Source organism: Oncorhynchus keta, chromosome 9 (genome assembly GCF_023373465.1).
Source record: "Oncorhynchus keta strain PuntledgeMale-10-30-2019 chromosome 9, Oket_V2, whole genome shotgun sequence".
Classification (NCBI taxonomy): Eukaryota; Metazoa; Chordata; class Actinopteri; order Salmoniformes; family Salmonidae; genus Oncorhynchus; species Oncorhynchus keta.
The window spans coordinates 13,020,006-13,032,928 of record NC_068429.1 but is presented as its reverse complement, the minus strand read 5'-3'; the positions used below and the strand labels follow the sequence as shown (position 1 = coordinate 13,032,928).

Here is a 12,923-nt window from a genome sequence, read left to right as displayed (position 1 = left end):
ACATTAGCAACGTTACAGACGTTAACCATGTTATAAGCCTACATGTTATCCAGCTCATGTGCTACATTTCTTAACATAATTCTAACAGAAGATTTAAAGAACAATTCTACAGGTGTCACAAACAACATTAATACAACTTTTATTTTTTTTAAATGGTTAGAACATCAGACTAAACAAGAGTAGCTTCAAAGTCCTGCATTTGGAAATACATTTAAAACTGTGTGACTTTTCCAGCAGGTGTTGCTTAATGGGGTATCATTACTCAGACACAAATTATAATCATTTAAAGTATTTTTTGTGGTGCTTGGCCCATCATATTGCTCATGTGTTGGTTATTCTTACATCAGGACATCAGAACTTACCACGTCTCTCTCTGTCCATGTTTTACAGTGACGGTGAGGGCCGAGGGGGGAACCCCATGGTGTCAGGGTTCCAGGACGATTTTGCCCCAGATGAGCTGTGCCAGTCTGTGCCCAAATCTGTGCCCAAGGCAGCCACCGTCCCCAGCATGGGCATCACCCTGACCAGCGATGAAGAAGATGAGGGGACGAAGGCACTTAACGTCGTCCAGGATGGTGGATCGGACAGAAGGAGGTAAGGGTGGGAAGAGAACTTGAATTGCATAACCTCAGGTTTTTCTCAAGATGCTAGTATTATACAGTATGTAGATAGAGATTCATGTGGTTATTGGTCAATAGAGATTGGGTTGTGGAGATTGATGTAGTCATTGGTCGGTAGAGATTAATGTAGTTATTGGTCAATAGAGATTGATGTAGTCATTGGTCAATAGAGATTGGGTTGTGGAGATTGATGTAGTCATTGGTCGGTAGAGATTGATGTAGTCATTGGGCGATAGAGATTGATGTAGTCATTGGGCGATAGAGATTGATGTAGTCATTGGTCGGTAGAGATTGATGTAGTCATTGGTCGGTAGAGATTGATGTAGTCATTGGTCGGTAGAGATTGATGTAGTCATTGGGCGATAGAGATTGATGTAGTCATTGGTCGGTAGAGATTGATGTAGTCAATGGTCGGTAGAGATTGATGTAGTCATTGGGCGATAGACATTGATGTAGTCATTGGGCGATAGAGATTGATGTAGTCATTGGTCGGTAGAGATTGATGTAGTCATTGGTCGGTAGAGATTGATGTAGTCATTGGATCGGTAGAGATTGATGTAGTCATTGGTCGGTAGAGATTGATGTAGTCATTGGTCGGTAGAGATTGATGTAGTCATTGGTCGGTAGAGATTGATGTAGTCATTGGTCGGTAGAGATTGATGTAGTCATTGGGCGATAGAGATTGATGTAGTCATTGGGCGATGGAGATTAGCCGAGCATTCAGATGTTGAGACAGCAAGTACAGTAGAGCGAGGGTGAGATTGAGAGAAAGAGAAACAACATGTCCTGGACAAGGTAGCATATCTGGTGAACAGGTCAGGGTTAACTTATTGATGTTATCATGCATCTTTTAATATTTAGATCTGTATTGTGCTTTCTGATCAGATCCTCCAACGCTTTGAAGACTCAAAACAAGACCGGAGAAGCCAAGAAACCAGCGGGCTTAAAGATGTCGTCCGAGCCCGTCTCATTCCTGAACCCGACCCGAGCCCCGGTGCAGTCCATGCGGGCAGGCAAGAAGAAGGGAGGGGATGAATCCTCCCACTCAGACCAAGAAGCTCCAGGGGACGATCAGATGCTCTCCTTCGTCATGGACGAACCAGACTATGAGGACGAGGAGTTTGAGAAGCCCAAGAAAAAGAAGGTGCCGTTACAGTAGACTGCTCTGTTACAGTAGACTGCTCTGTTACAGTAGACTGCTCTGTTACAGTAGACTGCTCTGTTACATTAGACTGCTCTGTTACATTAGACTGCTCTGTTACAGTAGACTGCTCTGTTACAGTAGACTGCTCTGTGCTCTGTTACAGTAGACTGCTCTGTGCTCTGTTACAGTAGACTGCTCTGTTACAGTATACTGCTCTGTTACAGTAGACTGCTCTGTTACAGTAGACTGCTCTGTGCTCTGTTACAGTAGACTGCTCTGTTACAGTAGACTGCTCCGTTACAGTAGACTGCTCTGTGCTCTGTTACAGTAGACTGCTCTGTGCTCCGTTACAGTAGACTGCTCTGTTACAGTAGACTGCTCTGTGCTCTGTTACAGTAGACTGCTCCGTTACAGTAGACTGCTCTGTGCTCTGTTACAGTAGACTGCTCTGTGCTCCGTTACAGTAGACTGCTCCGTTACAGTAGACTGCTCTGTGCTCTGTTACAGTAGACTGCTCTGTGCTCCGTTACAGTAGACTGCTCTGTTACAGTAGACTGCTCTGTTACAGTAGACTGCTCTTTTACAGTAGACTGCTCTGTGCTCTGTTACAGTAGACTGCTCTGTGCTCTGTTACAGTAGACTGCTCTGTGCTCTGTTACAGTAGACTGCTCAATCCTCTCATCCCCTTCTATTGGGTCAATTTGAAATGTAGAAGAAGGTGTCCATTACTTTCCAGACACAGGGCCTTCTGTTCTCGTTGACTGTTTTCTCATATATGTGATAGTGGTAGGTACAGTGCCTTGCGAAAGTATTCGGCCCCCTTGAACTTTGCGACCTTTTGCCACATTTCAGGCTTCAAACATAAAGATATAAAACTTTATTTTTTTGTGAAGAATCAACAACAAGTGGGACACAATCATGAAGTGGAATGACATTTATTGGATATTTCAAACTTTTTTAACAAATCAAAAACGGAAAAATTGGGCGTTCCCCTCGCGCTCCCCTTCTTCCTGTCTTTCCATCTGTCTTTGTCCCCTACTCATTCTCTATCGCGCTCCCCTCCCTTCCTGTCTTTCCATCTGTCTTTGTCCCCTACTCATTCTCTGTCGCGCTCCCCTTCTTCCTGTCTTTCCATCTGTCTTTGTCCCCTACTCATTCTCTATTGCACTCCCCTCCCTTCCTGTCTTTCCATCTGTCTTTGTCCCCTACTCATTCTCTGTCGCGCTCCCCTTCTTCCTGTCTTTCCATCTGTCTTTATCCCCTACTCATTCTCTATTGCACTCCCCTCCCTTCCTGTCTTTCCATCTGTCTTTGTCCCCTACTCATTCTCTATCGCGCTCCCCTTCTTCCTGTCTTTGTCCCCTACTCATTCTCTATCGCCCTCCCTTCCTGTCTTTCCATCTGTCTTTATCCCCTACTCATTCTCTATCCCGCTCCCCTCCCTTCCTGTCTCCCCTTTACCAAGGAGCCTTCGGCTATACTGGAGGACCTGAAGCTGGTCCAGCCCTCTGTCCTCCCCATCAAGAGCGACGACCTGGACCTGTTTGGACTGGGATTCCAGGATGTGGCGCCCAAGAGCAAGGAAAGCAGTGAGGACCAAGATGGTGAGCAAGGTTCCGAAGCAAAGTCATTGGAAATCATTGGAGTCATGATCGCTATTCTGAACTAGTGTGTCTGTGTGTTTTATACTTTCACAGTTTGGGTATATGTATTGGTAAAACTATTCAGAGTTGTCTTAATTTTGCTAACTTGTCTTGCAGACCGAGAAAGTAGATCCTCAACAAAGGACAAGAAGAAGAAGAAGAAGAAAAGCAAAGAGGTAAGGTGAAAGGAGATGAGTCATCTTTACACCCTGTTTGTCATCCTCAGCCAATAGTAACTATAGAACACGTCTGCTCCTTTCAGGAGGACGACAAAAGCAGCAAGAAACGACACAAACAGAAGAAAAAGGAGGAGTCAGGGAGCGGGGACGAGAAAGAGAAGAAAAAGAAGAAGCCAAAGTCGACCAAGAAAGCCGGAGGCGTGGTTGACGACCTGGAGTCTTTCCTCGCCGGAGACGTAGACTACGAGGAGATGTAGAATATCCCCCCCAGCATCCAATCAGGACTACGTTCTACTTCAGCGTTCTAGGGTCAGGATGTAGCCATGCAGACGAGAGAATGCGTCGACTGACTGGCTGAGTGATCGAAGACTGCAATTCTCATTGGGTGATAGTTATTTCCCACTTCCTGACGTTGTGGTGCCTCTACAGTGGTTAGATTTTGATAATTTGTGATTGACATTGACGTTGTTTGTTTTGCTTACCCTTTCACTGTACATGCAACACTACCGTCATACAACAACACTACTGCAAAACTGTAGCTGGTATATCCAGGTTTTGAGTTTACGCTCAGAGGACAAAACCACCATTACTTTGATGTTTCCACGGTTGAATACACTTGGGTACACTCACTGCAATGTCTTTGCTATTTCATTTGTCTTTTTCCATTGGGCCTGCTTTCTGGGAAAGGCTTTAGAACTGACTCTAGTACGGAGTTGTGACTTTCTATATGGCAGCGCTCTCCTTTACGCTGACCAGTGTTCAGGAGTCGGGGGACGTGTGTGCATTCATTATGAATTATGTTGAACATTGCTTCAGCAGCGATATAAATGTTATTTATGTTTATCTGGTGTTGGCTTTTCGAACTACGACTATGTCTAGGTACAGTAGGAGTTTGTGAGTGTTTACTGAACAAGACATTTTGGGAGTTTCTCTGAACTGATTCAGCAAATTTCACTGTGCATGATCATTTTGTTTTGGTTTGATGTCAATGCCTTAAGGAAAGCTTTACTTTGGAAAGGGTTACTTTAACACTGGAAAGGGTTACTTTAACACTGGAAAGGGTTACTTTAACACTGGAAAGGGTTACTTTAACACTGGGAAAGGGTTACTTTAACACGGGAAAGGGTTACTTTAACACTGGGAAAGGGTTACTTTAACACTGGGAAAGGGTTACTTTAACACTGGAAAGGGTTACTTTAACACTGGGAAAGGGTTACTTTAACACTGGAAAGGGTTACTTTAACACTGGGAAAGGGTTACTTTAACACGGGAAAGGGTTACTTTAACACTGGGAAAGGGTTACTTTAACACGGGAAAGGGTTACTTTAACACTGGGAAAGGGTTACTTTAACACTGGGAAAGGGTTACTTTAACACTGGAAAGGGTTACTTTAACACTGGGAAAGGGTTACTTTAACACTGGGAAAGGGTTACTTTAACACTGGGAAAGGGTTACTTTAACACTGGAAAGGGTTACTTTAACACTGGGAAAGGGTTACTTTAACACTGGAAAGGGTTACTTCAACACTGGAAAAGGTTACTTTAACACTGGAAAGGGTTACTTTAACACGGGAAAGGGTTACTTTAACACTGGAAAGGGTTACTTTAACACTGGGAAAGGGTTACTTTAACACGGGAAAGGGTTACTTTAACACTGGGAAAGGGTTACTTTAACACTGGAAAGGGTTACTTTAACACTGGGAAAGGGTTACTTTAACACTGGAAAGGGTTACTTTAACACGGGAAAGGGTTACTTTAACACTGGGAAAGGGTTACTTTAACACTGGGAAAGGGTTACTTTAACACTGGAAAGGGTTACTTTAACACGGGAAAGGGTTACTTTAACACGGGAAAGGGTTACTTTAACACTGGAAAGGGTTACTTTAACACTGGGAAAGGGTTACTTTAACACTGGGAAAGGGTTACTTTAACACTGGAAAGGGTTACTTTAACACTGGAAAGGGTTACTTTAACACGGGAAAGGGTTACTTTAACACTGGGAAAGGGTTACTTTAACACTGGAAAGGGTTACTTTAACACTGGAAAGGGTTCCTTTAACACGGGAAAGGGTTACTTTAACACTGGGAAAGGGTTACTTTAACACTGGGAAAGGGTTACTTTAACACTGGAAAGGGTTACTTTAACACTGGAAAGGGTTACTTTAACACTGGAAAGGGTTACTTTAACACGGGAAAGGGTTACTTTAACACTGGAAAGGGTTACTTTAACACTGGGAAAGGGTTACTTTAACACTGGAAAGGGTTACTTTAACACTGGGAAAGGGTTACTTTAACACTGGAAAGGGTTACTTTAACACTGGAAAGGGTTACTTTAACACTGGAATGGTTACTTTAACACTGGAAAGGGTTACTTTAACACTGGAAAGGGTTACTTTAACACGGGAAAGGGTTACTTTAACACTGGAAAGGGTTACTTTAACACTGGAAAGGGTTACTTTAACACTGGAAAGGGTTACTTTAACACTGGAAATGGTTACTTTAACACTGGAATGGTTACTTTAACACTGGAAAGGGTTACTTTAACACTGGAAAGGGTTACTTCAACACTGGAAAGGGTTACTTCAACACTGGAAAGGGTTACTTTAACACTGGGAAAGGGTTACTTTAACACTGGGAAAGGGTTACTTTAACACTGGAAAGGGTTACTTTAACACTGGAAAGGGTTACTTTAACACTGGAATGGTTACTTTAACACTGGAAAGGGTTACTTTAACACTGGAAAGGGTTACTTTAACACGGAAAGGGTTACTTTAACACTGGAAAGGGTTACTTTAACACTGGAAAGGGTTACTTTAACACTGGAAAGGGTTACTTTAACACTGGAAATGGTTACTTTAACACTGGAATGGTTACTTTAACACTGGAAAGGGTTACTTTAACACTGGAAAGGGTTACTTCAACACTGGAAAGGGTTACTTTAACACTGGGAAAGGGTTACTTTAACACTGGAAAGGGTTACTTTAACACGGGAAAGGGTTACTTTAACACTGGAAAGGGTTACTTTAACAATGGGAAAGGGTTACTTTAACACTGGGAAAGGGTTACTTTAACACTGGGAAAGGGTTACTTTAACACTGGAAAGGGTTACTTTAACACTGGAAAGGGTTACTTTAACAATGGGAAAGGGTTACTTTAACACTGGGAAAGGGTTACTTTAACACTGGGAAAGGGTTACTTTAACACTGGGAAAGGGTTACTTTAACACTGGGAAAGGGTTACTTTAACACTGGGAAAGGGTTACTTTAACACTGGGAAAGGGTTACTTTAACACTGGAAAGGGTTACTTTAACACTGGGAAAGGGTTACTTTAACACTGGGAAAGGGTTACTTTAACACTGGAATGGTTACTTTAACACTGGAAAGGGTTACTTCAACACTGGGAAAGGGTTACTTTAACACTGGGAAAGGGTTACTTTAACACTGGGAAAGGGTTACTTTAACACTGGGAAAGGGTTACTTTAACACTGGAAAGGGTTACTTTAACACTGGGAAAGGGTTACTTTAACACTGGAAAGGGTTACTTTAACACTGGGAAAGGGTTACTTTAACACTGGAAAGGGTTACTTTAACACGGGAAAGGGTTACTTTAACACTGGGAAAGGGTTACTTTAACACTGGGAAAGGGTTACTTTAACACTGGAAAGGGTTACTTTAACACGGGAAAGGGTTACTTTAACACGGGAAAGGGTTACTTTAACACTGGAAAGGGTTACTTTAACACTGGGAAAGGGTTACTTTAACACTGGAAAGGGTTACTTTAACACTGGAAAGGGTTACTTTAACACGGGAAAGGGTTACTTTAACACTGGGAAAGGGTTACTTTAACACTGGAAAGGGTTACTTTAACACTGGAAAGGGTTCCTTTAACACGGGAAAGGGTTACTTTAACACTGGGAAAGGGTTACTTTAACACTGGGAAAGGGTTACTTTAACACTGGAAAGGGTTACTTTAACACTGGAAAGGGTTACTTTAACACTGGAAAGGGTTACTTTAACACGGGAAAGGGTTACTTTAACACTGGAAAGGGTTACTTTAACACTGGGAAAGGGTTACTTTAACACTGGAAAGGGTTACTTTAACACTGGGAAAGGGTTACTTTAACACTGGAAAGGGTTACTTTAACACTGGAAAGGGTTACTTTAACACTGGAATGGTTACTTTAACACTGGAAAGGGTTACTTTAACACTGGAAAGGGTTACTTTAACACGGGAAAGGGTTACTTTAACACTGGAAAGGGTTACTTTAACACTGGAAAGGGTTACTTTAACACTGGAAAGGGTTACTTTAACACTGGAAATGGTTACTTTAACACTGGAATGGTTACTTTAACACTGGAAAGGGTTACTTTAACACTGGAAAGGGTTACTTCAACACTGGAAAGGGTTACTTTAACACTGGGAAAGGGTTACTTTAACACTGGGAAAGGGTTACTTTAACACTGGAAAGGGTTACTTTAACACTGGAAAGGGTTACTTTAACACTGGAATGGTTACTTTAACACTGGAAAGGGTTACTTTAACACTGGAAAGGGTTACTTTAACACGGGAAAGGGTTACTTTAACACTGGAAAGGGTTACTTTAACACTGGAAAGGGTTACTTTAACACTGGAAAGGGTTACTTTAACACTGGAAATGGTTACTTTAACACTGGAATGGTTACTTTAACACTGGAAAGGGTTACTTTAACACTGGAAAGGGTTACTTCAACACTGGAAAGGGTTACTTTAACACTGGGAAAGGGTTACTTTAACACTGGAAAGGGTTACTTTAACACGGGAAAGGGTTACTTTAACACTGGAAAGGGTTACTTTAACAATGGGAAAGGGTTACTTTAACACTGGGAAAGGGTTACTTTAACACTGGGAAAGGGTTACTTTAACACTGGAAAGGGTTACTTTAACACTGGAAAGGGTTACTTTAACAATGGGAAAGGGTTACTTTAACACTGGGAAAGGGTTACTTTAACACTGGGAAAGGGTTACTTTAACACTGGGAAAGGGTTACTTTAACACTGGGAAAGGGTTACTTTAACACTGGGAAAGGGTTACTTTAACACTGGGAAAGGGTTACTTTAACACTGGAAAGGGTTACTTTAACACTGGGAAAGGGTTACTTTAACACTGGGAAAGGGTTACTTTAACACTGGAATGGTTACTTTAACACTGGAAAGGGTTACTTCAACACTGGGAAAGGGTTACTTTAACACTGGGAAAGGGTTACTTTAACACTGGGAAAGGGTTACTTTAACACTGGGAAAGGGTTACTTTAACACTGGAAAGGGTTACTTTAACACTGGGAAAGGGTTACTTTAACACTGGAAAGGGTTACTTCAACACTGGGAAAGGGTTACTTTAACACTGGAAAGGGTTACTTTAACACTGGAAAGTGGCGATATGAATGCCTTTTAGTAGTAGAGATTTGATTGTTCAATGATGCCGTCATTCTGGCAAAACACAATGCAAGGGAAGCCAAGATACAATGTTTTTTTTTTCAACCTGCTGTTCTGTTAAGTCATGTTGTTGTTTTTACTAAGGGGCAGTTGTAAAATGTCATTTGACGTTTTTTTTTCCTAATTTCTTCCGTTAACCAAATGATGTGTTTCTTGAGACATGTTTTAATATTTCCGTGGTTACCTGTAACTTTTACACTAGTTTGCTTGGATCCTATTTCTTGATGTTGCTAAGCACCATGTGGGATGGTTTTGCTGTGTAGAGTGATATCTCATAGCCCTTACTGAACTTGTTTACTTTACTGTAGGGGAGTGTGGAAGTCTGCTAGTGAGTCATAACTACACACTACTATCTATCTACACTCCGATCCAGGGGATGTTTACAACAAAGTAAATGGCCTAAAGCTATTCATTCCACCTTAAGTCCCCTTAGAAAGAATTGACAAAATATCAGGAATGTATTTAGATATCATACAAGTATGCATTGTTACCATTCCATATTTATTTTGAAATATTAAGAAAATATTTTTGGACATTAAACAAATCCCATGTTAATATATCCATTATAGAAAAGTATATGCACAAATATTTATTCATGCATTTGTACTGCATATTTCTCTGTGTGTTTTTACCTTGCTCCTCTCTGTTGTCTCTAAAATAGGTATTTTGGACTGTCTTTAAAAGAGACACTACATATCCAATTCCACCCAGCCATCTAGGGGCCGTGACTGCAGTTTACTGCTAGTTAGGTATCCTTACCACTGCCTCACTGTATATCATCAGGGAGAACATGCAACATTTCCAGACTGTGTATCGGAACCTACTGTACATCAATAGAACTCTTACTTACATCAATAAAACTGTTCCATCAATAGAACTCTTACTTACATCAATAGAACTGTTTCATCAATAGAACTGTTTCATCAATAGAACTGTTTCATCAATAGAACTGTTCCATCAATAGAACTGTTCCATCAATAGAACTGTTCCATCAATAGAACTGTTCCATCAATAGAACTGTTTCATCAATAGAACTCTTACTTACATCAATAAAACTGTTCCATCAATAGAACTCTTACTTACATCAATAGAACTGTTTCATCAATAGAACTGTTTCATCAATAGAACTGTTTCATCAATAGAACTGTTTCATCAATAGAACTGTTTCATCAATAGAACTCTTACTTACATCGATAGAACTGTTTCATCAACAGAACTGTTTCATCAATAGAACTCTTACTTTCATCAATAGAACTGTTTCATCAATAGAACTGTTTCATCAATAGAACTGTTTCATCAATAGAACTGTTTCATCAATAGAACTGTTCCATCAATAGAACTGTTTCATCAATAGAACTGTTCCATCAATAGAACTGTTCCATCAATAGAACTCTTACTTACATCAATAGAACTGTTTCATCAAAGAACTGACTCATCAATAGAACTGTTTCATCAATAGAACTCTTACTTACATCAATAGAACTGTCCCAAGAGACGGCTCTGCGAGCGTTTGTTGAATCAGGTAGACCTCTAGCTCTGTCTTTCCCTGAATGCTTCTATATCCTTGGTTCTCTCTGGTTGAAGGCGGTATACTCTGGGGACACCGGGGTCCCCTCACACCTTATCCCCTCTTCTGGCTTAGTCCTCTTTCTCACCCTAGGGAGTGATGTCATTTTTTGCTGTAGCCTAACCCTCCCAGCTGGCTTGACGGGAGGGAACCCAATGTGGCGAGGTGGACTCCCAGGCTGACCATGGGGTCATCCTCAGTGTTTCCCCCTCATGCAGCTGTCTGCCTGTCAGGCTAGCTGCTAGGCCAGGGCACCCACCCCTACTGCTCACGATGGAGCAAATCCTAACTTCCTCTCCAGTCGAATAATGTCAGTTGGTGTCCTGTTGACATTAACGCATGACTAAGTGAACATTTTGCTTAAGTGGAAGTTAGGAGTCACCCCTATGAAAGTCAAATCCCAGGCGAGCCATGTCAACTCGTCTGCATGAGCGTCACTGTGAGAAACAACAACACACCTGGCTGTACCACTGTAGAATTAGAATTTGTAGAACAGACATTGTTAGTGCATACATTATGGAGGAATAGTGTCTTTTCTAGGCATTCTAATTCTGTGTTTATGTAATATAACCCAGTCCTACCCAGACCTGTTTTGTTTTTTGGTGGTTGATTTTGTTTCATTGAATTATTCTGCTTTTTGTTCAATGATGTGTGAAGGAATTTATTTTGATTCATGTAGATCAAACAAATGCAACTTTTTGTTTACTGCTTTTTCTGTGGTATGATGTCTTCTGGGTAAAGTTCAAACAGGAATCATCCAAATCATGCAAACTGCCAGTGAAATGTGGCAACAAGCGAACTTGAGATTGCTGTTACCTCTTGGTTACATCTTCCAAAAAATTCCACCTTGATTGTAAATGTAATATCCGTTGTGCATTGTCTTCATCTTGCTCCCTGCATATTGTCTTTGTTGAGGTAGTTGTGTGTATAGTTGATTGAACTGTTGGTTGAATTTGGTCTGTTTATGTGTATGCATCTGAATATATTGAGAGATGGTGGGCAACTGGGAGGGGGAAGAGATTATTTTGACATTCCTCTTATGCATCTACACACTGTAAGTGATAAAATTGTCTAATAAATGCAAAAATACTTTCATTTTTTGACACAAAATTTCATGAATTGGCATGTTTGTAATGACCAGAGTTATTGTCTAAACCTTTATTTTACAGTATGTAGTCTGTTCCATTATAGTCTGGTGATAAAACAATCAGCTGAAATACAGAAACAGAAATAGCAGTTGTAAGACCTATGTAACAACAGTTGTAAATACAGTCCATTATTTTTGTGACACCTATATGTAAAGTGGGATATCTTTTCAAAGTGGGATATCTTTTCTGCTCTCCAGAAGCCGTACTTCTGGTTTCAGGTCTAAAATATCTACATTCATTCAGATGACCAAAACATTACACTTACACACATTGTCATACCGTTGAAGGGACAGTTCAGCAGAATGTTTCTAAACTGGCCCTTTTTTTTGTATCCATACCCAAAAGATATGTTTTCTCTGCAGCCACTGGGGGGCAGTGTGATAAAATAGATGAATGTTTCGACAGGTCGTTCACCTCAAGGCCCAGTGTGTGAAATACACGAGTGCATTAGGTTCAATAGAGCATGGATTTCATAAGCGCCAAAGTGCAGTGAGATGAATATACTAACTCTCAATGACAAATTACTCACATTAAAGACAATGTAACTTTTCCAACTTTTTTGCGGGTCAAGTGAGGAGACCAGTTGGTTTGATAATTGGTACTTCTGATATCTATACATTTACTGTGTGTCCATGTATTGCTCATTGAGGAATTGCTTTGCCTATGAAGGTTTTCAGTTGTTTTTCTGTGAAGCTCAAGGGACGTGTTAACTTAGCAACAGGGTTGGGGTCAATTCCATTTCAATTCCAGTCAATTCAGAAAGTAAGCCAAATTCCAAATCCTAACTTTCCTTATTGAAATGCATTGAAAAGAATTGGACCTCAACCCTGCTTTGCACCACTTCACAGCAAAAGTCCATTATTTTCTGTCAACATGTTGTTGCAGTATTATCTCCAGACAGTATGGTCAATCACATGGGACTAACATTGCATTGCAATTCATTCTTATAATTGTACGGCTTTCATGCAAACCTCTGAAATCCATTCTCTGTTATTCTTAGATGATTTGTTGATATAATCTGCAGTGAAGTGAACTAGATGAACAGTATGCTTGTCCCAGGCGATATGCTGCGAAAAATATATAGTGCATAAAGCCATACAATATAAAATGGAATTGAGAATTATGAAGTCGATTTTCTTACGGTAATGGAAA

At 40.8% G+C, this 12,923-nt stretch overlaps 1 protein-coding gene across 28 annotated transcripts in view; it reads left to right on the top strand.

Moving 5' to 3' along the window:
• The window catches only part of LOC118388051 (rab-like protein 6), a 33,087-nt gene extending 21,369 nt beyond the window's left edge, over window positions 1-11,718 (top strand). For 2 of the 28 annotated variants that reach the window (XM_052525255.1, XM_052525228.1), the window contains exons 12-19: window positions 391-594; window positions 1,506-1,764; window positions 3,230-3,368; window positions 3,525-3,583; window positions 3,670-5,930; window positions 6,412-6,948; window positions 7,968-8,757; window positions 8,887-11,718. In XM_052525255.1, the coding sequence (XP_052381215.1) occupies window positions 391-594; window positions 1,506-1,764; window positions 3,230-3,368; window positions 3,525-3,583; window positions 3,670-3,843 (835 nt within the window). In that variant the 3' untranslated portion in view covers window positions 3,844-5,930; window positions 6,412-6,948; window positions 7,968-8,757; window positions 8,887-11,718. Of the gene's footprint in view, window positions 1-390; window positions 595-1,505; window positions 1,765-3,229; window positions 3,369-3,524; window positions 3,584-3,669; window positions 5,931-6,411; window positions 6,949-7,077; window positions 7,760-7,967; window positions 8,758-8,777 lie in introns of all 28 variants that reach the window. The other 26 variants (XM_052525246.1, XM_052525245.1, XM_052525241.1 and 23 more) reach the window with 26 other exon arrangements.
• Window positions 11,719-12,923: the final 1,205 nt, after the last annotated feature.